The following is a 27,015-nucleotide window of genomic DNA, read 5'->3' as shown; positions in this document are numbered from 1 at the left end:
CAGACAGCGAGGAAGTAAAGCCTTCCAGCACAGGAAAGTACTGTACAGAGAAGACAGGCAAGCAGTAGTAGTTGCCCCTTGTCGCCATCACTGAGAATTGCCAGAGACCAAGGTTGAAATCCCTAGTCAATCATGAAGCTCACTGGTTGACCTTGGGGGCCAGTCACTGCCTCTCAGCTTAACCTACCTCACAGGGTTGTTGTGGAGATTAAATAAGGAGGGGGCAGAGCCATGCACGGCACCTTGATCCCCTCCCCAATTGCTATGCCATCCAGAGAGCGAGTGCCGGAGGAGCCTGCTCCCTGTAGCAGCAACAACAATTATTATTATTAATTATTTATACCCTGCCCATCTGGCAGGGTTTCCCCAGCCACTCTGGGCGGCTTCCAACAGAATATTAAAATACAACAATCTATTAAACATTAAAAGCTTCCCTAAAGAGGGCTGCCTTCAGATGTCTTCTAAAAGTCTGGTAGTTGTTTCTCTCTTTGACATCTGATGATAGGGAGGGCGCCACTACCGAGAAGGCCCTCTGCCTGGTTCCCTGTAGCTTGGCTTCTCGCAACAAGGGAACCGCCAGAAGGCCCTTGGCGCTGGACCTCAGTGTCCAGGCAGAATGATGGGGGTGGAGACGCTCCTTCAGGTATACTGGACCGAGGCCATTTAGGGCTTTAAAGGTCAACACCACCACTTTGAATTGTGCTCGGAAACGGACCGGGAGCCCCTTGGCTTGCTCGCCTCTCCTTTCCAGTCAGCACAAGGGGGAGCCGGGCTCATGGAGGAGAGCAAGATCCCTATAGTAACCTCACCATAACGTGGAGCCAGGCCCCGCCCCTCGAAAGCAGCTCGGTTGGGTGAGCGAGAAAAAACTGAGTCTGCGGTGCTTCCAGCCTCCGCCCCGCCGCCCGAGAGAGGCCGGCGCAGAGCGAGGGCGGAAGGCACGGAAGCGGGGAGGATGGGCGGGGCTCGCCGTCTGCCGGCTCGGCCTTCCAGTGCGGGCAGCGGCGAGGCGAGCGAGGCGGGTGGACGGCGGCTGCGTCCCATTATTACTATTGCTACTGCTGCTGCGAGAGGCGGTCGAGATGTTCAGCTGGCTGAAGCAAGGCGGGCGCCACCGGCCCGGGGAAGGCGAGGACGTGGTGGAGACGGTGACGGGCGGCCTGAAGGAGCTTTACGCGAAGAAGCTGCTGCCGCTGGAGGAGCACTACCACTTCCACGAGTTCCACTCGCCCGCGCTGGAGCCCGCCGACTTCGAGAACAAGCCCATGGTGCTCCTCGTGGGCCAGTACAGCACCGGCAAGACCACGTTCATCCGGTAGGTCCGGCGCCCTCGCCGCCTGGCGGAAACGCCTCCCGGCCTCGCCAGGCGGCCAAGGGCGCGTCAGCTCAGGCACGCACGTCTCCCTTCTGGCCCAAACTGGCCCATCTCCCTCTGTGAAGCCCCAGGCGCTTCCTGCTTCTTCTTCTTCTCCTCCTCCTCCTCCTCCTTCTTGTTATTAGTCTAAAGGTGAGATATATATATGTGTGTGTGTGTGTGTACATGGAGGTCTTCTTATAAGGTCCGCCACCTGCCTTGGCTGGGCTCCTGTGCCTGCAACCACAAGTGGGAAATCTTTCAGCTGCTCGGTGTCTCCTTGACCTGCCTTTGGAACCCTCTTGTCATTTCTGAGCAAGTAACTCAAATATGACTAACTTCCAGGTCATTGCCCCACAGTCATTTGAAAAAGTGACACCTGCCCAAGTTTGTTATATTGTCCTTTATATTTATAGCCTCTCTTTCCTCCAGAGAGCTCAAGGTGGCCTTCGCCATCTGTCCTCACAACAACCCTGTAAAGTAGGTTATGGCGAAAGGAGGTGACTCGCCCAAGGAAACTCGAGAGGATTTTGTGGTCAAGTGGGAATTGAAACCTGGGCCTAGTTGAACCATTGCACCTTGCCTATTAGTTCCAAAAATGATTAGCAAGTTTGGGTTGTAGGGGTTTGTTTGTTTGTTCCCTTGCTGTGGGGTCCACTTGATTACTGTTATCCGCCGCTGTCATAAAAGTGGGGAGAAATAAATAAGCACCCTGTGAATTGTGCTTGTATGTATATTGCCACATTTTTGAAATGTTTAGATATGTTTTTGTTTTATAGCAGTATTTTTAATCTCTTCAGTGGTTGCTGAGCTCCTTTGGAAGGAAGGGCAGGATGAAAATTCAGTAAACAATGATAACCTCCTTGGATCAGTCATGATTTGGAAGGCATGGGGTTATAAACCCCAATGTATGTATGCTATTAACTATGATAGCAAATACTTGAACTGGCCATAAGATATTCCTTCCAGTAGCACCTTAAAGACCAACTAAGTCAGTTCTTGGTATGAGCTTTCGTGTGCATGCACACTTCTTCAGATGCACACGAAAGCTCATACCAAGAACTGACTTAGTTGGTCTTTAAGGTGCTACTGGAAGGAATTTGTTTTGTTTTGACTATGGCAGACCAACACGGCTACCTATCTGTAACTGGCCATAAGATGTGGAGGTTTGGTGAATTTCAAAAGAAGGGTCTGTAGTAGCGAATGGTGATGGGTTCTCTTGTTTATCTCAGCCAGCCTAACTGGGCACATAGGTGAACTTGAGAGGCATTCCGCTCCCGTCATCACTGCCGTGTTGTGAATGTGTTGATGATTGTATCTGTGTGGATATGCCTCCCTTTTTGGGCAGTGTGTTGAACTAGGATAAGCTTCAGTGTACTGTCTGTTCTATTGTTAGGGTCTTGCTGGGTAACTACCATATTCTATCTGTCTGAGTGAACAGCACAGGCCAGCCCACTAATATTTTTAATGCTTGGTAATCCAAGTATAATTCATCTTTCCAAATAACCTGTAAAATAAGGTTCCCATTCTGCAGACTAATTAGAGTTCGGGTTGAGAGTATATGGGCTGTACTAGCTCTTATTGTTAAACAGTGGCAGTACTTAATCCAATCTGTGCCTCCTCACAAATTGGGCATCTTCCCTCACCATCTATTAAGTATTGTGGTGCTTTTTTCAGTATTACGCTTAACTGGATATCTACTTTGATTCAGTTTGCATAGCAGGGCTATACCTTTCTTTTTGTCATGACATGTAGGGATTCTGGAACCAAACTAGTCCCGCTTCACAGATGCTTGCATACCAAATATTCCATAACAGCTGATGCCGTGTAATCTCTAATTTTCCTAGATATTAATCCTGTTAGTGCTCTCCCTTGCTGTGGTGAATATTCACTGCAGACATTCCCTCTTCTTTAGTCCCACATAGCTCATTGGTTAGTACACACGTGCATGGAAACTAGTCTACTGCATAAAAGTAAATTTCAGATATATTTTCTCTTCCAGCTTTGCTTCTGGCCCTGCCCACCAACAGCTTACAAGCTCTGGAAGGTTGCACAGAAGGGATTGTGCCCCATTGGCTGAAAAAGAGCCCCTATGTGTGTACTAACCAATGCTAGATACATTGTCATAGTTCAAGGACATATTCTAGCCAGGTAAATACACTCAAGAAGGTGTGAAACAGGGTCAGTGAGGGAGAATCTCAGAGGCCAGAGAAAGAGACCTAGAAGGTCACATTTGGTTCCCATGCTTGAGGCTTCTTATCTGTTGGTTGGTAGATCAGAGTGTAGTCCTTTCAGCATTTTACCTTTCTGACATCTCTTTGTCCAGTTATCCTGAGCTTTAATATTTACCTTCACAAAGTCAGTGCTACACCCCATAGGTAAATATCCCAGGAAGTTTTTCTTAATAGGCCTTAACTTGCAAAAAAAAAAATTCCACTTGCAAATGTCTTCTAGAGGAGAAGATGTGTTAGTATTTTGTCTTGTGACAATAGCACATGCATTACTAACAAATGACATGGACTTTAGTCATGCCATTATAAATTAGTTAGGCTTTAAGGTACCACAAAAACTTTCCAATTTTGCTTTCAACACCTAAGGGCAATTAGATGTAAAGATGTTGAAGGAAAGGGAGGTGGTTAAGGAAAATAGTGACCTTGAGGTTTTAGGTGCTGTTGTGATGGATACAATAAGGAATGCCTACTGCTGTGCAGAAGAGTGTACAATATTGATGACTGAAATTATGTAACACAGGATTTTTTTTAAAGTGTCCTTTAAACCACATATTTGAATTTCTTTACATTCCAAAGCTGTACAGTACACTTGCAGTAACAGCTTTCCTGACTTCAGACCACAAAGATGATTCTGCCATTGTGTTTTTCTACTATAGCTGTGTTTTCTTCCTTAGTGTTTGCTTAGACAGCTTTGAAACGAATATCAAATTTTAATTCAAAACCCTAATAACTAGGTTATTTTACAGACAGAACTTAAAATTAATGTAGAACAAATAATTTTATTTCTGGGAAATTCCCTTCCTTCCTTTTTACTTTTCCTTGTACAGGAAAAACACAACTGACCAATTTGTATATGTTACACATTACATTATATATGCATTATACTGTACATTACTTAGTTGCATTCTTCTTTCATTTATCAACACACTGCTCAGACTTGTAACTTGTCTGAAATGTTCACTTTAAATTATTGCAAAGGTAACTGTAGGCATTAATGGAATAAGATTTTGACCAATTAGTTTTAATATCAATTTGCTTGTAAGACATTTTTGAATTATATAGAATTCCAGTTTGCCTTACTAGTTTGCAAACAAATAGACATTTCTTTCATAAAGTGTTTTCTTTTTAACAGATATTCACATCAAACAAAAGTGCAATGTAATTTGTCTTTATTGTAAAGCTATGCAAGTAACAGTTGTTCAGCTATCTAGTGCCACAGGATATATGTGAATATCTGGAAAATCTAGACACTCCACTCTATTCTCTTCTAAAAATGCTTTTGGGGTATTTTGACCATTCTTATTTGCTCACTTTTTCACGGTCAGCTCAGGGGAATGATACACGGAGCATGGAGCATCTGTTGTTTCTGAAAATGACTTCGATGATTTGTATGTAGGTGGGGCATTGAATAACCAGTCAGCCTTCAAAACAAAAACCAAAAAAGCATTGTTCAGAAGCAGCAAACTATTTAATGGCCAATTAGAAGCCTGGAGAAATAAAATTGTTCTAACCTGGCACCTGAAGGTCATTGGGTTATGCGCCAGGTAACTGAGATTAAGAATCTGATATGCCACCACCAGAAATACCATATCCCTTGTAGTTGCTCACCTCTTCTTTCCTCACTCCCTGATTGTACAGAGAAAGGTTAGTTTGTGAACCAGACAGTACATGTGTGGGTTGATTGTGGCTATGCTTCTACCAGAAGGCATAATCACATAAATATTTCCTGGTTTGTTGCATGCACTTTCCAGTTTATGGTATTTCTCCTCTGTGATTTCATGTATGTAAAATGTGGAGAAAGGAGTATGAAACAGTTTTCTCTATTTGACCTTTTTAGTCTGATTGTGAGGCAGAACGGAGAGTGCACACATTTTGCTGTACTTCTGCTGAGATTTCATGCGCTCCTTAACCTCCTCACTTTCTATTCTTCCTTACTGGCTTCAAATGTCATGCATTTTATTTCAAACAGGATTTCTACTCTTCAGCAAATCTAGTACTACAGGATTTGCTTTCCCCCCCTTTTTTCTTTTTTGCTTGTAAGTCAAAAATAGTTTTTAGCCTGGTAATTCAGGGTGGAGTGCTCATAACAGAGGAAAGAGATCGGCCCTGTTGCTCTGCATTGCCCATCAGAACAATTTATGGATTCATCTCATCCTAGAAGCCCAGCAGTGCAAGTGAAGCATTTCCATATTGCTGAAGCAAGTATGCTTCAGACTGGTTGTTTTCAAATATTTCCCCTTCAGGATAACCTTTCCATAGTGGGCTGTGAACCTCTGCCTGCCTGCCTGTCTGTGATGGAACCTCTGTGTATTAGAAGTGTTTTCATTGTGCAGCTTTTAGTTATGAATAGGAGGATGGCTGGTTGGCAACCTCTCTAGAGTGTAACGGATATGAGCAGTATTTCTTATAGCTTAAAAGAGTTAGTACAAACAATAATTTAACAATTAGAATAAACCAAAGTACAAATGAAGTTAGCCTCAAGCCCTTTTATTACATTAAGTTGTTTTTAACTAGCCATAAGTTCATTTCAGTCTATTGGCTCTCTTGCCCATGTTGACCACATTCAAACAAGCTTATGACACAAAATATGATAGCTTGAATCAGCTCTTCCTCTGCTTCCTGATGCCTTTTCAGCTGTCTTTTTTTATTCCTAAGGTTCTGTCTTCAGTTTCTCTTTCCCCTCCTAATTGTCACCCAAGTTACCCCCCCCATCCCCACATCTTTCCCCCCTTCCCTCCCTTCCTCTTTTACAGCAGTCTATGTGCTTCCTTTCACTTGCCCTTTTATGACTTCCTAGGAGTAGGCATTCCATGGTTGACTTAGGTGGAGCACTGGTTGGGCTTAACTGGGCCTCATCATTGTCCTGTGTGAACTAACATTCCACCTGGGACACACCATACCTTCTGCTGCGACTGAGCAAGTGCAGGAAGGCTTGTCTAGCATTACAGACTCTTCCCACTGTGGATTCCCTGATGAACTTACCCCAACATTCCCCAGAGTGGAGTTTGAAAAGGACTTCTGTGATTACCACAGCAGGGACTCAAGGATAACACTTAGCACTGCTCTAGTTTGAAGCTCAAATTGAACTGGGCTTCAGGAAAAAATTGACTCCATTGAGCTGAAAGAGGATGGGGGTGGGAATGAAATGTGAGCAGAAGACAAAGAATCAACCTTCAAATATCCTCAGGATGTCTGTTGTGTGAACTACTCTACATTTTGCAGACTATCTTAAAATAGCCTTCCTGTATATCACTCTATGCCTTTGAACTTTTGCTCCGCTGATACCTACTGGCCACATAAATCCTTTCTTTTCCTGTGTTAATAATATAACAGAGTGGAGTAGGGAAAATTCACTTTTGTCCGCTTTTATTGTACTCTGCCTCTATTTTTTATGAGCAATTTGAAAGTTGAGAAGGAAGATGGTAATGTGTGTGTGTGTGTGTGTGTGTGTGTGTGTGTGTGTGTACTTCTTAAGGCACTAGGATCGCAAACCTCTGACATGAAGCAATTTAGTTCAAGTTAGTAACAGTGCAGTCCTGTGCATATTTACTTGGAAGTAAGTCCTGCTGAGTTAAATGCTATTAAATGTGTTTAGGATTGCAGCCTGAAATGCTGTATCAGAGCACAGGTCTATCTTGTCTAGCATTCTCTCTCCAACATTGGTTAGCCATATACCTTGGGAAGTACACAGGTGGCAGAACTGTTCACACATTACGAGTGAGAGACCAACTGTTTCAAGTACATGATGTTTTTGTTCAGTATCCCTTGGTTTATCCTAAAACTTTTAATTTAAAAAAATGGGGGGGGGGAGACTAATGTTTATCATGCCATGTGGTGGTTAATTAATCCCATAAAGTACTTACATGAGGTGTAATGAAGGAAATGTTTCATATTCTGTATCCATTCCAAATATATCATTCCTAACCATGTACATATTTATCTATATTTTATCTATATTTATATATTTTTCTAAATGAAAAAAGACCTGTCTTGCTCAGTCTTCTTCCACAGGGAAGATTATTTTTTCTTCTTCTTATTTTTTCGTATTTATTATATCCCACCTTTCTTCCAAGGACCTCAAAATGGCATAAATAGTTCTCCCTCCCACCCCATATTATTCTCACAGCAAACCTGTGAGGTAGGCTAAGAGACAGTGACTGACCCAAGGTCACCCAGTGACGTTCATGGCTGAATGAGGATTTGAACCCTGGTCTCCCAGGCCCTACCTAGCCTGACATATTGTAGAATAGAACACTGAGCACTACACAACACAGGCTCCAACCCCTAAATCATTTTAGTTGCCTTTTTCTGTACCGTGTCTCTTAGAAATTTGTTGATCAGAACTCTTCACAGTGTTTTAAATATGGCTGCACTATGATGCGCCATGATACATGAAATTAAATATTCATTCCCTTTCCCAATATTTGAATTTGGCTTGTTGCTATAGCACCCAGAGCTGACGTCTTGGTGAATTGCCTATTAGCACAGATAGCATGTGAAACTGGTTGCAGTATGGTTGCCTAAATGTAGCAGGGAGGGTGGACTGCTTTTTAAAATCAAGAACAAAGTTAATAGAGCACAATTACAAGGAGCTGAAGCTTTTCTTTTATTGACAGTGTGCAACAGAAATACAGAATTTCTGTCCTGCAACAATAAAGAATTCCTCGTATCTTCTATCCTGCCTTTATTTCCCCCTTGTGTAAAGCAGGAAATGGATAACCCAATAAAATGTTTCTAGGTAATTGTTTATGGATGTGGGTAGTGGAAAAATAATTGTCACATGGTTTATTTGAGAGCAGATTGGAAATAATGCTACTTGGCATGCCAGCTATAATTGAATTCATCTAGCTTTTATTGTGGCGGTCAAAGTCTGTTAATTTTTCATTTATGTTACTAAAATAAGTGAATTATATCATTCAGGGAAACACTGAACAAACATAGTGATTTTTACATGTTTTCTCTTTAGGCCTGGCAACCTAGGCAACTGACTAGTCCAATATTGCTATTTGTCTGCCTATTAGTTGGCCATGATCAAATGCTCCATAAGGCAAAAATGTTGCTATGCAGGTGACAGCCGAATTTTAAACATTTCACTATAGTGTCACTTCTTAGCAAAGGCAGAAGAAAGAGTGGTTTGTCCCCTAACTGTGCAGCACTTAAGAGCAAACATAGCTGAATAGAAAATAAATATCTCCACTTCTTAAAAAAAAGTTTGTTATTACATATTGCACAATTTAAGATTAGAAAAGACCAAAGGAGATTAAGACTTGGTCTGGTAATCAGGTGAACAGGAAGAAGGGTATATTGATTGACTTGCATGGAGGTTAAAAATCAGTTTAATCAGCTAGTGTTTGAAGATTTGATCCGCAACCTGGTTGGATACAATTGCCTGATTCTGCTGTTTCAGGATAAAATCCAAGAGAAGAACTTGCTCAGTAAATTGCTGACATTTACAGAAATATTGCATAGCATTTATATGAGATAGCAGAATATCATTGAGTTGAATCCAATTTAGTTATTGTGCAGGTGGAACAACTTTGGGATAAAAGGAAAAACAAACTTTTACTTGAGCAAAGGAATTCCCCCCCTCCAAATGTCACTCCAAATCTTCTCCAGAGGGTTGTGGCTGCCCCCAGAACAGATGGGGTTTGTGCATGGCATGTGAGGGTAGGAAAGGAAGTTCTATTACATGATTGTAAGTTTCATTCACACAATGAATGAATAGTTCATAATAGTAATAGTTAATTACTGTATTTTTCGCCCTATAGGACGCACTTTTTCCCCTCCAAAAATGAAGGGGAAATGTGTGTGCGTCCTATGGGGCGAATGCAGGCTTTCGCTGAAGCCTGGAGAGCGAGAGGGTTCGGTGCGCACCGACCCCTCTCGCTCTGCAGGCTTCGCGGACCTCTCCGCAAGCAGCGGGAGCGCTCCCGCTGCTTGCGGAGAGTTGCCTGCATGCCGAAGCCTGCGTGCGCTGAGCTCAGCGCGTCCAGGCTTCGTGGACCTCTCCGCAAGCAGCGGGAGCGTTCCCGCTGTTTGCGGAGAGTTGCTTGCATGCAGAAGCCTGCATGCGCTGAGCTCAGCGCGTCCATGCTTCGCGGACCTCTCTGCAAGCAGCGGGAGCCAGCGCTGGGCTCCCACGGCTTGCAGAGAGCTGCCTGTTTGGGGGCTGGGGCGGGGGAAGCTCGGGCCTCCCCCGCCCCAGCCCCGCACCTGGGGGGGGGAAATAATTTTTCCCCCTTTATTTCCCCCCCAAAAAACTAGGTGCGCCTTATGGGACGGTGCGTCCTATAGGGCGAAAAATATGGTAACTTGTTTCTGTAATCAGCCTAACTTTCAAACCTGATTGATTAAAGGGTTGTTGGCTCTTTTGTTCTTATACATAACCATTCTTTTACAAAAATTTGATCAACCAGCTAACTAACCAAATCTCTTTCATCTAGCCGTAGGGCCCATCCTTTTTTTTACTTCTGTACACTTCCTTAGATTTTATTTGCAGATAATGGTGAACTTACAAGCCTGCAGCAGACAGAAGTGGAAATATAGTGGGTGACTCAGTGATGGTGACAGTTGTAGAAATCCCCATTCAGGGAGAGTTGGCTACTGATCTCCCTACTTACTGTTAGAAAGGTTGCCCTTCATATTTTGTGTCTCAGTTTGTTGCTTGTTTCAATTTTAGTATTCTTATTTCCCATTCCACAGGTATCTGTTGGAGCAGGATTTTCCAGGAATGAGGATTGGTCCAGAACCAACTACAGATTCCTTCATTGCTGTCATGTATGGAGACACTGAAGGGAGTGTTCCAGGGAATGCTCTTGTAGTAGACCCTAAAAAGCCGTTTCGCAAACTCAGCCGTTTTGGAAATGCATTCTTGAATAGGTAAGTAATGGTGGGTGGGAGAACATTTCTTGATGCTGTGTGCAGACTTGTTTTGTTCTTGGGGTTGAATTGCACTCAATGAGTACTCCCAAGATGGAGTGCTAGAGTACTGTAAGTATTCATTGTATGAGTTGCTTGTTGGCTGCAGCTATGAAGCTTTCTTCTCCCTCAAAGTATTGAATTCAATGTTTTTAAAAACAAGAAAATCCAGAAATTACAAATTATTGGGTATGATCTTAAATATGTGCCCAGCCCTCTTCCATTGATCAGATTGTCCCTGCTGTTTGCTATCTTGGGAGTAGAATATGTCTACATTCCTTAGTTTTGATTAAAATAATGGCAGGTGTGTGTCAATGGTGGAGAGGCAGCTGCATATTGTATATTTATTTATTTATTCCTTCACCATTTTTCTTTTCATTTGTCTCCTACCCCCATGGGAAATGTGGAAAAATAAGTGCTCAAAATAGTTGTGTGTTTTTTAAAAAGAAAACTTCTTTCTGTTAGACTAAATTACATTATTAGAATTCCTATGATGCACATCTAATATTAATTCTTTTAAAGCAAAAGCTCACAAAATGAATGTCCTTGTAGAGCAGGGGTGGAGAATTGGATCCATATGACAGCCTGAATGCCTAGTGCCTTCCTGTCCACCTATGGGCCAGCTTTTGACAGGTGGGTGGGACCAGCATATGATGTCAGGGGTGGGGCAGGCAGACATAGCTGTGGCAAAAGGCTTCACAAGGCCAGATTGGGACCCATCTCAGACCTGATTAGGCCTGCTAGCTGGGGGTTATCCAGCACTGCCTTAGAGCCCTGAGTAAAGACCAACACAAAGTTTGGGTGCATGCTGAAATTAATGTGTGGGTTTTTCAGAAAACAATGAGACTTCTGAGTGTAAATAAGAATTGAAGTTTTATCTAGCCCCATGTAGTACTTTCAAGTACAGTATTTAAGGGGGACCAAATGCAAACTATATTAGTGCTTAGGTTTCTTTAATGGGCACTCCTCGGATGTAACTGGGGCAAGACTGCTCCACATTATATCTGTACCGTATTAGTAGTTGTCATTCTGTTGTTACTCTGCTGTATTCGCAGTACCCCTTGTAAGTTCTGAATGCACCCATTTAAGTGGTTGAAACAGCTTCTGAGTAGTGATTTCTGGAAGAGTTTGGAAAACCTTCAAGGATGATGACTCAAAACTTTCCAAATAGTAAATGAAAAGCTTTGAAAAATGAATAAATGAGCCAAGAAGAATATTATTTGGGGGTGGGAGCCATAAACTACTTCTCTCTTGGCTGTGGGTGAGCCTCACACTATGGAAAGAGCCGCAAAAATATTAGACCAACTCCCATAGCAATGACTCAGGCTTCGCATGGTTTGTAGGTATTTGCTTTCTAGCTTGCCAAATTCCAGAGCTGCTCCAGATAAGACACCCTGGAAGTTTGAATGCCTAAATACATAAATTTAAGCTCTGTATCTCACTTTGTCCATGGAGTTTTCTTGGCAGGGATACTGGAGTGGCTTGCCAGTTTCTGTTCCAGGTGGATCACGTTTGGTCAAAACTCTCCACTATAACCTGTCCATCTTGGGTACCCTGCACGGCATAGTTCATAGCTTCTCTGAGTTGTTCAAGCCCCTTCGCCACGGCAAGGCAGTGACCAAACTGAGGGAGGCAGTGGAAAACAAGAGTGCCTGGCGTGCTCTGGTCCATGGGGTCACGAAGAGTCGGACACGACTAAACAACAACAATCTCACTTTACTGCCATTAATCTGCTAAATGTTGGCTGCTCTCTGCGGGCATTGATGTTTTGACTGATAAGCTACATTTTTAGTACCATGGTACTCTGTTTTGCCTGTAGTTATCAGCAGGTACAGCATGCCAATGAGTTCATAATGTTCTTCAGGTTTCCACCACCACCCATTGATCAAGGAGAGCCCTAAAGGGGTTCATTGGTCACCATTGTGTGTGTTTGTTTCTGGCAGCATAAGTAAGAGACTGGGAGAGCTTTATGATGAAGTATTATTGTGAGGCAGATGTTTTCCATACCTCTCTCACTCTTGACATGGAAACAGAGTTAGAGCTACAAGCTCCAATTCTGCTACCCTGGCAGGAGCAAAGCAACGCTGCTAAGTTTTGTTAGCTTTGCTTCACCCCCTCCCCAGGCCCACGCCATTGCACCCCCACCCCCAATATGTGCAACCAGTTTCTAAACTCTGGTTCTGCTTTTGTGGCATGAGCAATGGGAAAGGGAAGACAAGGGTGGGGTGCATCCTGTTCTCCAAGTGTACTCACACCCCTCTTCGGTTTTGGTTGTTTTCAGTCATTCTCTGTGGGGTTTCTTCCTCTCTCCCAATGCACATAGAAACAAACTTGCCTAGCCCTTTCCAATCAGATAGATGCTGTTAAACATATTGTCACACAGGGCTGCTTCTCACTTGCAAAAGGTTTGTAGAATGCTAATTTTAATAAGTCTATATTAAAACTTCAGACACCTTGCATTTATACTGCCGTATAATGTCTTTCCCACTTTTTACTTTTTTGCTGCCCTTATCCCCTTTCCTATAAATAGCTTAGCTGTATTGCACAGTGCTATCTCCTTATATCACTGCAGTTCTTGTTTTTCTTGTAAAACTTGCTCCTACTTCTTCATTGCTTGGCTTCCGGAAAATTTTAAACATTGTGTCATTGTTTAGCTGGAATAAAAGAGCTCAGTCTTCTCCTAATACTGGCTTCTTTAGCTTCCAGTAATACTCAGCTGAAGTCAAAAGGATTTTGCAGAAAATATGATAGCTCAGGAGGAGGAAAATCACATTCTCTAGAATACGTTGTAAAACATTTTTTTTCGCAGTTCAATCTTAAATCTGGTTTAAAACTCTTTTTTAAACATTCTGCTTTTTAAAAATCTGCAACCAACACCATACAAAACATCAGTGATTGCATCCAACTTTAGATGCAGTGAGAGGTGCATGCTAACAGGAGGGTGAGAGATTTTTGCCATGTCTTCCTCCTGCTGCAGCCTGGAGCATGCTGCAAAATCTGTTCTTAAGGGTCAGCCAATCCCCCAAAACAGATTTGTGGGGTGAGTATCATTGAGAGCTGCAAGGAGGAGAAGGATTTGCAAAAACTGCTGCCTCTTCCCTTCTCTTCTGTTAGCAAATATCTCTGTTTGAGCAACAGCACAAGGACAACCAATAGGATTGCACCCTAGGAATTATTTTTTAAAATGGGGAAAGCAGTATTAAAAGTGGATGAAACTAAACAGCATACGTTACTCCACCTGGTATGTTTTGCTTGCTGTGTTTCCTTAACTTGTGCACCAGTGTAAAAAGACTCTCTTAACTAGGATATGGGTTAGAATTTGTCAATATTCATGTGTGTTTTCATAGTTTTTGGTCACTTTTTTCCCTTTCAAGAATGAGGAAGAAATCTTACTCTTGCTTCTCCTTCACTACTTGCTGTGGTTGGTATGTGAGAAATTGGGCTCCAGATGCCCACTCCATCATGAACTGATCTGTCATTCCCCCCCCCCCCTTTCCCTTAGCCCATCTCATATGTATTGTAACATTAATTCAGCACATCCAAGTCATAACCGTAACCAATGATTATTCTCTATGTGGCATGGCTCTTCCTAAAACATAGGTTTTGTTTTTGTACAAGGATGCTTTGATAGGAAATCCTGTATGTATTGAGATAATGTTCTCAGGAAAGAACCAAGACCTTCTTGATAACTGATCATTTGTACTGACATTACTTGATCACAGAGAAGAGAATGTCTATAATACAGCAAGGCTTTTCTTCTTTTTGTATGGCAGGAAGGTAGTTTAGAATAACACCCCTCACATATTGCAAGGTAGTGGGATGGTAAGAAGGGTTACACCCAGCCATGCATTCAATGAGCATGAGAAGTGCCCCCTGCATTTCCCAATGTATGCAATGTATGCATGGTACAGTATTTCCATGTGAGGGGGGGATCTCAGGATATTCGCTCTTGGAAATATGGCAACCCTACATGAAAGAGCCCTTTCTCACATGTATAGCTGAAGGGGAGGTGCTAGTCCACATGACTCCACAACCTCCTCTTGCATTCCTTTAACTTTCAGAGTGGTTTCTTTCTCTGCATATATCCATAAACATATATAACTTCTTGTTGTTTAGTCATGTCCAACTCTTCATGACCCCATGGACCAGACCACGCCAGGCACTCCTGTCTTCCACTGCCTCCTGCAATTTGGTCAGACTCATGCTGGTAGCTTCAAGAACACTGTCCAACCATCTCATCCTCTGTCGTCCTCTTCTCCTTGTGCTCTCAATCTTTCCCAACATCAGGGTCTTTTCCAGGGAGTCTTTTCTTCTCATGAGGTGGCCAAAATATTGGAGCCTCAGCTTCAGGATCTGTCCTTCCAGTGAGCACTCAGGGCTGATTTCCTTAAGAATGGATGTGTTTGATTTTCTTGCAGTCCATGGGACTCTCAAGAGTCTCCTCCAGCACCATAATTCAAAAGCATCAGTTCTTCGGCGCTCAATCTTCTTTATGGTCCAGCTCTCACTTCCATACATCACTACTGGGAAAACCATGGCTTTAACTATACAGACCTTTGTTGGCAAGATGATGTCTCTGCTTGTTAAGATGCTGTCTAGGTTTGTCATTGCTTTTATCCCAAGAAGCAGGTCTAACAGAAATGTTATCTGATATACTTAGGGGGTCCCTCATTTGTTGTTAAGATACAGAAAAGGATTTGCTTGCTTTTCCTAGAGGTCTGAAAACTAATATTAAAATAACTGGGCCCTTTTGTTTTTCTCTGTAGGTTCATGTGTGCTCAGTTGCCCAATCAGGTTCTGAAGAGCATTAGCATCATAGACAGCCCCGGCATTCTTTCAGGAGAGAAACAGCGAATACGCAGAGGTGAGCTTGTTGCTTTGTTTTATCTATAGTAAAATGTATGTCCCACCCTTTCCCCGTCCCAGAGCGCTTACAACAAACAAAACAACATCAGGTTCTTAATTAAATAAGTAGTGCAGAAAAATAATTGCAGGGACTAGTGACCTGTTTTGCTGTACAGGCTAATCCAGCTAATCTCTTGAGTGCTTGCTCTATCAGCTTGGCGACAGCATGGTCCATTAACATTCCTGGAAGTCTCTGGTGCCTTGTTTTAAACTAACGCCTGCTGAACTGATAGGGACCAGGTTTTATTAAATCCATGTTTTGCATTCTGTTGAACATGAGTTGGTATTGTTTCTATAAGGTGAAAACTCACAGCCCTCATCTTTATACAACTAGAGTTCATTTTTTCAAAGAGACAACAGAATATATACTGGTAGCAGAATAAAGGTCTGTTTCAATGCTTGACCTCCCAGTTATCATAGTTCCTCCTCATGGAGGCTTATTCAGTGATCCAGTTCACATGTCATATTAAACCACAGTTCAAAACAAGCTGTCGTTTAATGTGCAGTGCTACTCTTCCCCAACTCCTACAGCTGCTGGGAATCAAGCCAGACTCTGGCTTGTTGTGATGTCTGAATGTGAGCTCATGGTTCATTTTTCTCATCCTGACCCAACAAACCAGGCCCATGGTTTATTCTATTTTGGAGAAGCACAAGATAAAACTTGAAGTTTCTGTTCCCCTTGCATTTTTGTCCAATGCCAGGCTGGAGGATAATATTAATTTCAAAACTCAAGCAGAATCTGTTGGATTGTTAAATGCAAGGGAGCTCTTAGATGTCAACTGTGTGTGGAAGTTTCACTATTTTACTTGTTGGATCAGTCGAGAGAGAGAGAGAGGAGAGAGAGAGAGGCCTTTGCTTTCCAAAATGAAAATGTTTATTTTAAGGACCACCCAGCTGCTTTCCTTAAGCACTTACATAGTTATCATCTTCCTACCATTTCCTCTTCTTGGCTGATAGCTGATTTGCCAGTGATATCATATAACCTCTCCATCTGTCAGGAAATCTCCTAATCTAGGGTTCTTTCTTTCTTTCTCTTTCTCTTTCTCTCTCTCTCTCTCTCTCTCTCTCTCTCTCTCTCTCTCTGTGTGTGTGTGTGTGTTTTAGAAGGTCTGTTTCTTATTTAATTTCAAAACAGTGACTACGTTGGAAGTGATCCAGCCAAAATTAATGACAATTTTTTAAAAAAAATTCAATAGGAGAACTAGGTGCATGATTAAATATTACTTTGAAATTCTGTAATAACTGATGAGAGAATTTCTGTCAGATAAAAGTTCTACATTTTTTTATTTAAAATACCCTTTGAACCATCAAAGCTAGCATGAACCTGCAAGCAGTCTCACTGAATGTATCTAAGGTATCTTGAGTTTGCCCCCAATGCAACAGCTGAACTTGCTGTTTTCCCAAGCATTTTAAAATTATGTCCAGACTCTTCTCAAAGTACCTGTGTTAGAAAATTAAAATTACTTCTAAATAATTCTAAGCAATGTCTAAGCAATTTTATACCCCCCCCTCTTTTTCCCCCCTTTCTCTTTCAGGCTATGACTTCTGTCAGGTTCTGCAGTGGTTTTCTGAGCGTGTTGATCGTATCATCCTCTTATTTGATGCCCACAAACTTGATATTTCTGACGAGTTCTCAGAAGCAATCAAAGCGTTCCGGGGTCAGGATGACAAGATCCGGGTTGTGTTGAATAAGGCTGACCAAGTAGACACCCAGCAGTTAATGAGAGTCTATGGAGCACTCATGTGGTCTTTGGGGAAAGTGATTAACACTCCAGAGGTGTTGCGTGTCTACATTGGCTCTTTTTGGTCTCAGCCCCTGCAAAACTCAGAGAACCGAAAGCTGTTTGAGGTGGAAGCACAAGATCTGTTCCAGGACATCCAGAACCTACCACAAAAGGCAACAGTGAGAAAACTGAATGACCTTATCAAGAGATCACGACTTGCAAAGGTAGAATTGTGGGATAAAGCTTGGCTTTCCTTGAGCACTTCTTGGTAAAGTGCCTTTTTTGTTATCTTCTCTGCTTTCTGTGCAGCAGTGGACAGTCTCTGTAAAGTGAGTTGAGCTGACAGTATTAAATCAAGGTGATTATTGTTTAACTTTTATGGGAGGAAAGGAAACTTTCCAGACCAAGAGGGACCTGTGGTCCTTAACTTGTTCATAAATGACTTGGAGTTAGGGATGGACAGAAAAAGATTGCTGACGACAACAATTTTTTCCGGTTGGGATTCAAAAAGGGAACTCCAAAAGATCTCTCCAAATTGGGTGAATGAACATTAAAATGGCAAATGCCGTTTCAGTGTAAGCAGCTATAAAGTTATGCACATTGGGGCAAAAAATCCTAACCATATGTGGAGTCTGAACTGGTAGTGGTTTAGCAGGACACCCAGTGAAACTTCTGACCTAGTGTGCAACAACTGTGAAAGGAAAGGACAGTTTCTCAACCCATCCTCCTTCCTTCAATCACCATCAGCCCCTCAAAAGCTTATCCAGAGAGTCTGGGGCCCTCCTGAACTATCTGGGATGGGGTGGTGGTGAGGGCATGGGAAACATTCCTTTTATAAACATCCTTATCTTAGGATCAAAGTCCAGTTTTGGACAATGCTCCCCACCCAGTCTCGTGGGGCTTGAGGGGGTGTTGTAGCTGAAACTAGGTGAAACTTTGCTTCCTTGAACTTCCTTAGCTTAACATAGAATCTAAGCCAAACTGTTAGTGACAAACTAAGTGACAAACAGAGTTGAAAAGGAAGTTTGAAATGACTTTAAATGGATTCCAGTCAATACAGCGGTTCTTTTAGAGCGCTTTCTTTTTGTTGGTGTCTGTTTTCTTTTATAGAAAAGCAAAAGCATTATGTAGCTTCTCATTTTGATGTTGCCTTTGCCTCCTAAGCATACTCTTGAAATTCCTATCATGTTAGAATAATTGAGTAAGTCAGTTGTCAGCTCCCTATCAACTTTAGAGTCTTATCAGCCGCTCTGGTATTCCTTGTGCGCGGTGTGATAGGTCATATTTAAATGCTTTGAAGGCTGAAAACTTCATCTGTAAAAGCACAATGGGGGCTTTGAAGAAATGTAATTGGTTAAATGAGACAGGGGGAAATACTACTGAAGGCATTCAGCATTTGACTTCCCATACTCCTTGCATCAAAATCTTGTCATTCTATCATGGATCACATTCAGTAAGAATGTAGAAACTTGCTGGATCAGTGTCATAATTTGCATAAAAATAATACACAGATACCATGTTTTAAGCTCATTTGCACACACTTGATCAATACATCTTAACTGAATCCTCACCTTCATTCTGTTACAGTAGCTCGCTCACTCTTGCTTACTTGCTTTCTCTAATCTTTGCTTGGTTCTTCTCTATGTTCCTTATGTCTGTATTTGTCTGTCTATGTAGTTAAGTGCTTGATGTTTCTGCTTCACATTGTATTAGATGGGTGATTAAGTGATGGATAGGAAGAAGGGTTGTAGGGTTTGTTCTTGCTAAAGTGAATATTCAATAAACTTTTAAAGTGATTCATTTCAATCAGTTTACTGTTCATACAGTTTACTGTATGATACATAAATAGTAGCTTAATTTTTCATAGACAGGAACTGCTCTGCTTTCCTCATGTCATCTCTTTGTGGTTGTCTTTAAATACAGAGGCAGCAAATATATAACACACACTTCTATTTTGGTTACATTCAATGCATATCATTGGCCTTGCTCACATGCCACTTTAAACCATAGTTAAACTTAAGTAAGCTATGGTCTGGCTTAGCAGTACAGCTGAACCTGGGCAAACAAACCATAAGCAGAAAGCTAGGAACAAACCTTGGTTACAGCTTGTGGTTTGTTTGGAAAAAGACAAATCACAAGCCCAGCTTTGGGTGTAACACTAAACCTGACCATGGCTTGTTTCCTAGCAGTCTAGCAGCAGCAGGGGAGGAGTGAAAGGCGCGTGGCTTTAGCCCCATGCACAGCTAAGTTTAACTATGGTTTAAAACTTGATGTCAAAACCAGACATTTTAACTGATAGATTTGTATATATATATATATATATATATATATATATATATATATATATATATATGGAGGGCGGGAATGACGACCACATAGGTTAAATTCATAAAAGTTTATGAGCAAATAATATGTTTTCCCTTAAGGAGGCCCTAGCTTTCTTTAACGTAGTCATTATCTGCCATCTCAGCCACCTGTATTTGCACTAAGCTGCAAATGCTCAGTAGTTTTCCTGGCTACCACTTTTTTCTCTCTTTCTTCAAGAGACAGAATGTTATAATCCCTTTTTTTTCTTCTTTTGGAGATGGTTAGCAGTTTTTGCAAAGCTAAAATGAGTGTGTCAGTTATATGGAATGTTTAGTATTTGTGTATTTTGTACAGTACAAGAAACATTAAACTGGTGTCTGTTGAGGGTTTTTCTTGTTCACATCTGTTGTGAGGTAGGAGGCATGAAAATCACTGCTAACTTGAATCGCCTGCTGTTCTGTTTTAGGTACATGCTTATATCATTAGTCACCTGAAGAAGGAAATGCCTTCGGTATTTGGAAAAGAAAATAAGAAGAAAGAACTTATCAACAAGCTACCTGAGATTTATATTCAGTTGCAGCAACAGTACCAGATCTCACCAGGGGACTTCCCTGATGTCAAGAAAATGCAGGTACTGTACCTCAACAGATGGATAGTTTGTTTACCTCTAATTATTTCAATCACAGCTTTATCATAAAAAACTCTACCCAAAAAACAACAACAGCTTTATCTATTGTATAAGAAAATCAGGCACTTAATTTGTTTATTCAGTACATTTATTTCCTGCCTTTCAAGGTGTCATGCATAGTTATCCCCCACTCCTTTTTTTAATCCTCACAGATAATAGGTAACCTCGTAGTTGAATCTGGCTCGAAATTAGGACCATGTAGAAGGCACGTCAGTGGGATTACTAATAAGGCATTGCTCAAAAATGGCTGTTGTTTCAGGTTTCATAAGCCTGGACTACACATGAGCCAAGCTACACATGATGCTGCATTGCATATAGTTTTTTGCCTTGAAGTGGGATTTTTTTACTTTACAAATCGATCTTGGGGTGGTGGTATCTTTATGTGAAACAGAAGTTCTGTGCAGAGGGAAGAGGAGGAAGGCTTTAAAAGCTCCCATCTCCAGTGTTCCCCCCCCCCCCCGGGATTTCAAGAGGTAGCGGGGGAAATCAAAACCCTGTAGCTGCAGATACCAGTACCCCCTCCCTGGGGGACTTTGGAAGAGAGAGCTACTGAAAGGGTAAGGGGTCAAAAGCCCCATTCTCCATACTGGTCTTCTACTTGATATTGTAGCCTCTGCAGCTGCATTTGGTGGTGTTGGGGCTTATGGCAGAACTTCCAAGTTTGGCGTTGAAAGGTATGTAGATTATGAGAATGTCACCAGAAAGTTAGTCATGTCTCTGTTTCTTTTCAAGTTGCTCAATACCCTTCTGAAACAGAGAACAGCTGAGACAATTGAGAAATGAGTTGCTAACTGAAACTGTCACTCCATGAACAAGCACAAAAAGGTGTATCTTTAAGAATATCATCCAGTAATTAAGGCTGACTACACAGCCATTGTTGTGGCTGTATTGTGGTAAGCTGAATTTTTTGCAGGCTATCCCAGAGTGGCAAGATTCTCTCTGGATTCACATGCAGGCACCTCTTCAGATCATAATTTGGCCACAAACTGGAAACCATTTGAAATGTGTGTCATGACAAGCTGTGACTTACACTAGATTATTCCACTGTGCCAGAACTGCCTGGAAACATCAATTTAGGGTGATTTTGTTATGCAAGAACAGCCCTAAGAGAGCCACTTTTGTAAAGTAAATAGATAAGTAGGGGTGCAATATAAGAGCAGCCCTGCTGGATCAGACCAAAGGTCCATCTAGCCCCAATTTCCTGTGCTCACAGTGATCAAGCAACTGCCTATGGGAAGCCTACAAGGAAGGCATGAGTATAATAGCACTATCTGCTTATGATCCCCAGGACAATTTAGAGGCATCTTGTCTTGGTTCTGCGAGTAGTCCATGGATGGCCATCATGACTAGTAGCCAATGATAACCTGAGCCTTTGTGAATTTATCTAGTCCCCTTTTAAAGCTTCCCAAGTTTGTTGCCATCTCCACATCTTGCACAAGCAAATTCCATAGTTTAAATGTGCACTATGTGAAGAAGTATTATATCTGTGTCTTTGCTGGCACAGGGTAAAGGTTTGTAAGTACACAGTCTTACTGTCAACACTCCGTTGTTTCTCTTCAAGTACCTTGCCTTCCTCCTATCTAAAGCATTTCACAGAACTATATTTTTGTGTTGTTTTTCTGTGGTGCAGCCTGGGTAACTATAAACATGAACACGGCTTCCTAAATTGAAGGCTTCTTTCATACAACATTCATTCTGGAATTATCCTTATTCACACTTGGCAGATGCCAAGAATTTTATCAAGGAATTGTTGAACAGTGTTCTTACTTGCAATCACTGTTTTTCCATTTCACAGGAGCAGTTGGAGAAATACGACTTCACCAAATTCCATTCTCTGAAGCCAAAGCTGATTGAAGCTGTAGATAATATGCTGGCAAACAAAGTTGCCTACCTCATGACTCTGGTGAGCCAGGAAGAGCGTAACACGCCTGCGCAGAAGGTTCAAGGTGGGGCATTTGATGGCACCACAGTAGGACCATTTGACCAGGGCTATGGGGAAGGTGCCAAGGAAGGAGCCGACGAGGAGGAGTGGATTGTTGCCAAAGATAAACCTATATATGATGAAATCTTTTACACTCTCTCACCAGTCAATGGTAGAGTCTCTGGGGCCAATGCAAAGAAGGAAATGTTGACCTCCAAACTGCCCAACAGTGTCCTGGGGAAAATCTGGAAGCTTGCTGACTGTGATAATGATGGCATGTTGGATGAGGAAGAATTTGCATTAGCAAAGCATCTTATCAAGATAAAACTGGAGGGATATGAACTCCCCAGTAGCTTGCCTGTCCATCTGGTACCTCCATCGCATAGAAAACCTTTGCGTGGAGCACAGTGATAAACGCATTCTAAAAATGTTAAAAGTTCAGTACCTGTTACAGTTAAAGATTGTATAACACACTTGAAGGTAGGGTTCTTGTCAAGCATTTTAGGGCCACTTCAAACACTGAATCTGTCCTATATGCACACGAAAAAGCACAGAAGCTATCATGTACCTCATGCACTGGGGAGTGATGCTTAGTGGCAGTTTTCTGATATGTGCATTTGTGCAACATGTATATCTTGTAAAATAAACACATGTATAGTCATGGCATGTGTCATGACAGGCTCCATATGCTTTCTGTCATTTGAAGTGGCCCTCACTTAGATGCTGCATTCCGTGCACATTACGGGAACTAGCAACAGAGCACAGGGATAAACCTATGTTAATAGATCTGAAGGCACCTCAGTAAAAGGACAGCAGGGGGAGTGTTTCTTACAAGTGCCTTTGAAAATTACCTTCTGGTTTTTGTGGGTAAGGTTTTTGACATTTTTTTCCACTGTGTTTACAATCAAAATACTAAACTGGGATTGAGCAGATGTAAAAATAGTTGCAACTATATACTAAACAATACTTTGATAACACAATGCAAAACTACCTTTATTCTTCAAAAGGAAATCTAACATTTTACACTTCCAAGGAGGCAGGAATTTGTTCACTAATGATACTTGAAAAGAAAATCCACCTTCTGCAATTCCATTTAGAGATTGTAAGAATGCGCTTCAGTTCACTTCAGGTTGTTTTGTTTTTTTAGCCAAAAATTAAAGGCCTGTCTTGGACTAGACTTCGTATTTGTTTGGGGAAGGAGAAAAGGGGAATGTATGCATGGAAAGAGCTTTCATTAAAAATATGTAATTGTATTTAGAAAATCAACAAATTACTATATTTGAAAGTTACATATATTTAAATTGACATTTTTAAAATTTTACAGCTCTTTAGCTACTGTAGAGGTTATCACTGTTGTCTCTGTATAAGTAGAATATATATATGAAGAGCCCTGCTGGATCAGGCCAAGGGTCCAACAGTGGAACCCAGTGTCAGGACATGAAGGCAATAGTCTCGGCATTGTTTACCTTCACATCTGCTAGATGGAGGTGTGCTGTTCCTAAACATGGAGATTCTTTTTTAGCATCATGCCTACTAGATAGAACTAGTCTCTATTTATCTTAGGCATTTTTCAAGCTATCAAATACAGAGGCCTTTGCCACATCTTGTGGAAGTGAATTCCATAAGTTTATTTTTGTTGTAATACTGTGAAGCCCCTGGTAGTTGGTTGGTTGTTTTTTTTTAAGAAAAAGAATAATGTGCATTATATACAAATATTGACACCTCTGTTCACTGCAATGATGATTTGCAAAAGTCCATTTGGAGGGCTTAAGCCCAAAGTACGACTTTGCTGAAAACACACCTACATACGTGACAGAGCTACTTTGCAGAATATATATATATATATATATATATATATATATATATATATATATATGCTTTGTGTCAGTGGAGGGTGAGGTGACTTAAATTAGCTGATTATAGTTTGCACAGGTTAAAGTAGTTTGATCTACTAATTCTAAGGCTTTATTTTTAACATGCACAGGAAACCTTCCTGTATATTCTAACCTACAAAGTGTTATTTTCACTTCTTTCATTTATGGACCACCACTAGATTATGACTGCCTTGTGGCATGAAACCTGCATCAAGGGAGGGCTACAGCAGTCTAGCCAAAAGGCCTGTAGGTTTCCTTTCATGAAAGACAGAGCAAATGAGTCAGTTTCTCCTGTTGCATCAGCAAAGTACTATTAGTTGACTTAATCACTTATACCTGTGGACTCAGTCTGAGCAACAAATGATGTCACCCAGAAATCTCCCCACTTTATATGAAACTGCCTTATACACATTACTGGTCCATCTGTCTTACTATTATCTACTGCTATCTATTCTGGCACTCCAGGGTCTGGGGCAGGGTCTTTCCCAAACTAGTAACTTCAGATCTGTCTAAACTGAGTTGTCAGGGATTAAACTTTGGACCTGCTTGAAAAGCAGAAGGCCCCTCCATGTGTTATGTGGAGATCAGCCTATCCCTATACAGTAGCTGAGAAAATTAAGACTGATGTAATCATCATCTTAGTGCATCCTGTTAATGCTATAGTTCAGTGAGAAATCAATTAACAAACTAACAGCTCTGTTTCTACTAGGTTTGTGTGTGTTCTTTGTTTACAGGCACAGACATCACTCGGGATAAGTAGCATAGGCTAACTTTGGGTTCTTCTTGCTTTCTGGGGCTTATGGTTTTCAAAATAGTTGATTTTTTTTTGGCCAGGATTGTGATTGGATAGGAGAAAGAATGGGGAGGGTGATGGGGGGAGGGGAGAAAGGAAAGACGACAAATGAGTCAAGAGGCCAGACTTCAGAAAGAAGTTTGTTCATGTTCTTGTTGCACCTTGAGTCTTTACCTGCTCCTGTGTGTTTATTTCGAGACCACTCTTTGACAATGCTTTATTACCTTTTCAGAAGAAAACTGAAGTCACTCACTGAATGCTAGCAGATAAGAGACTGCAAGATCAGATTTTATCTGTTACATCACGTGTAGGCAGAATATATTATTTCTCTTACAGCTAAGTTATCCAATTTCACTCATATTTAATTGACCTCATGTTCTGGAGAAAAGTGTCTCTCTCTTCCTGCACTATCTTTCTCTAGAACAGTAGTTAGTATTTATCTAAGCATCTGCTTTTCTTGTGCAATTTCCTCAAATCTTTTTTTCTCCCCACAATGAAATCATTTTTCCTGTTATTTATTATCCTACAGTGATTTTAGAGGTTTTGTAACTGAAATGTGCTACAATTTCAGTCGGCTAAGTCGAAACAACCATCTTTTTGTCAACTACAGTGTCAGAATTTTTGAATGACTTTTAAACATGGTAGAGTTGCGGTTTTAGGTAAAGTCACACAAATAATGAAACTTGTTTGCTTGTTTTGATCCTTATTATTTCAAGAACCCGAAGTTTTGATCTATGAGCCTCTTCATGTGGCTTCATACTTGGTGTAAGAATCAGTGGAATATGAAACATGACTGATTTGGACATCGTTTTTCATGCTTCTAGAGTCTTTTGTGAGTTGCCCTTATGCATATCTCCCTTGTGTTGAGCTGCATCCTACATTGATGATACACACTTCAACTCCTTTTCATTATCACTCAAATATTGTCATCTTCATTATACCTGTTTATAATTAGTTTTCTTTCCATAGTCTAATAGTTCTAAACATCCTCAAGGATATGAACCACTTTATTTAATCAGAGTTTCTATACCATTATTGTTACGTATTTATAGATCCAAGATCAGGTCACTTAAAAAATAAATAACAATGATTGACCAATCCTTATATTACTGTGAAATATTTCAAGTGTCATCAAGAGAATATATATTATTGCTTTTTGTTTGCTAAGGTTCAAATAACAAAACTCTTGGTAGAAATATTAATTTTCTCCCCAAGAGCTTAAATTCATTGGTGTTGCACTTTGATTATCTGCACGAATCATTACAGACACTATAATATATTTTTGTACATGTTTTTAAGATTTCTCCTTTTTGTGTGTAACAGTTCTGGGAAATAAAATTCGCTGTTTAATAAAGTTACTTGCATGCTTGTGGTTGGTTTATTCATTTGTCTATTCCTGTGGAGGGCTGCTCTCCAGTGGTTAGAAGGTAGTATTGCAGGAGCTGGACTTCCTATATAAAAGTTCTAGAGCTGATACAAACTCAGTACTGAACTTGGTAATTTGGTATTATTGCATTGTACCTTTTCTGGATTTAAGTTTCAAAAATATTATTGCCAAATTATAGACAGGAAATTGGAAGATTTCAAAATTTTACACCATAAACATAACATTTTCAAACCTTTAAAAAGTGGTTCTTTCAAACCTTGAGACCTCCTCCCCTCCCCTCCATGGGTTCCAATTCTATTTTTTTTTTCCTGCATCTTTTCCTGTAATCTATTATATAATCGTAAGTATCCAAAATCCATGTTACATTACAAGTGTCATTGTATTCCTGCCAATGATTTCAACTGTTTACAGTGGTCTCTCAGATATGTTAGAAAATTATTCCAGTCTTTTAAGAAGACTGGTCTTCCTGATTTCTGATCTTTCCCATCAGTCTAGCCATTTCTGCATATTCCATCAGCTTGGTCTGCCACTCTTCTCTGGTCAGTACTACTTCTTTCCATCTCTGGGCAAGAAGCATCCTTGCTGCTGTCGTTGCATACATAAACAGTCTTTTATTTTCTTTTGATAGTTCCGCACCTGTAATGCCTAACAAAAAAATGCCTCTAGTTTTTAAACAAAAGTTATCTTAAACATTTTTTTTCAGCTCATTATATATCATTTCTCATAAAGCTTTTACCACCCCACATGACCCCCACATATGATACAACGTACCCTCCTTCCTTTTACATTCCCAGCACACATTTGAACTGGTTCTAAACATTTTCACAATTTTACTAGGTGTCAAATACCAACAGTACATCATTTTCATATGGGTATGGAACTACTTCTGTCCACTTACTCCCAGCTGCATAAT

At 41.1% G+C, this 27,015-nt stretch overlaps 2 protein-coding genes across 2 annotated transcripts in view; one reads left to right on the top strand and one right to left on the bottom strand.

Annotated features, from left to right (window-relative positions):
* LOC309340994 (cytosolic phospholipase A2 delta-like) overlaps positions 1-27,015 on the bottom strand; it is a 272,520-nt gene that overhangs the window by 33,089 nt on the left and 212,416 nt on the right. The gene's annotated exons all lie outside the window — the stretch shown is intronic.
* On the top strand, positions 630-26,069 carry EHD4 (EH domain containing 4). The gene is made up of 6 exons (XM_081862161.1): positions 630-1,315; positions 10,288-10,464; positions 15,270-15,367; positions 16,944-17,356; positions 19,906-20,070; positions 21,923-26,069. Exons 1-6 carry the CDS (start codon positions 1,083-1,085, stop codon positions 22,457-22,459), a joined length of 1,623 nt encoding a protein of 540 aa, XP_081718287.1. The 5' UTR covers positions 630-1,082; the 3' UTR covers positions 22,460-26,069.

Source organism: Podarcis erhardii (assembly GCF_964252035.2).
Source record: "Podarcis erhardii genome assembly, chromosome: 1".
Classification (NCBI taxonomy): Eukaryota; Metazoa; Chordata; class Lepidosauria; order Squamata; family Lacertidae; genus Podarcis; species Podarcis erhardii.
The sequence above is the reverse complement of the archived record's forward strand: the minus strand, read 5'-3'. Positions and strand labels throughout refer to the sequence as shown.

Bases quoted from the DNA above. Each gene is read 5' to 3' on its own strand.
- EHD4 (XM_081862161.1), top strand. From the start codon at position 1,083: ATGTTCAGCTGGCTGAAGCAAGGCGGGCGCCACCGGCCCGGGGAAGGC. The intron at 1,316-10,287 runs GTAGGTCCGGCG...CCCATTCCACAG, and splicing joins GGCAAGACCACGTTCATCCG to GTATCTGTTGGAGCAGGATT. The intron at 20,071-21,922 runs GTACTGTACCTC...TCCATTTCACAG, and splicing joins CTGATGTCAAGAAAATGCAG to GAGCAGTTGGAGAAATACGA.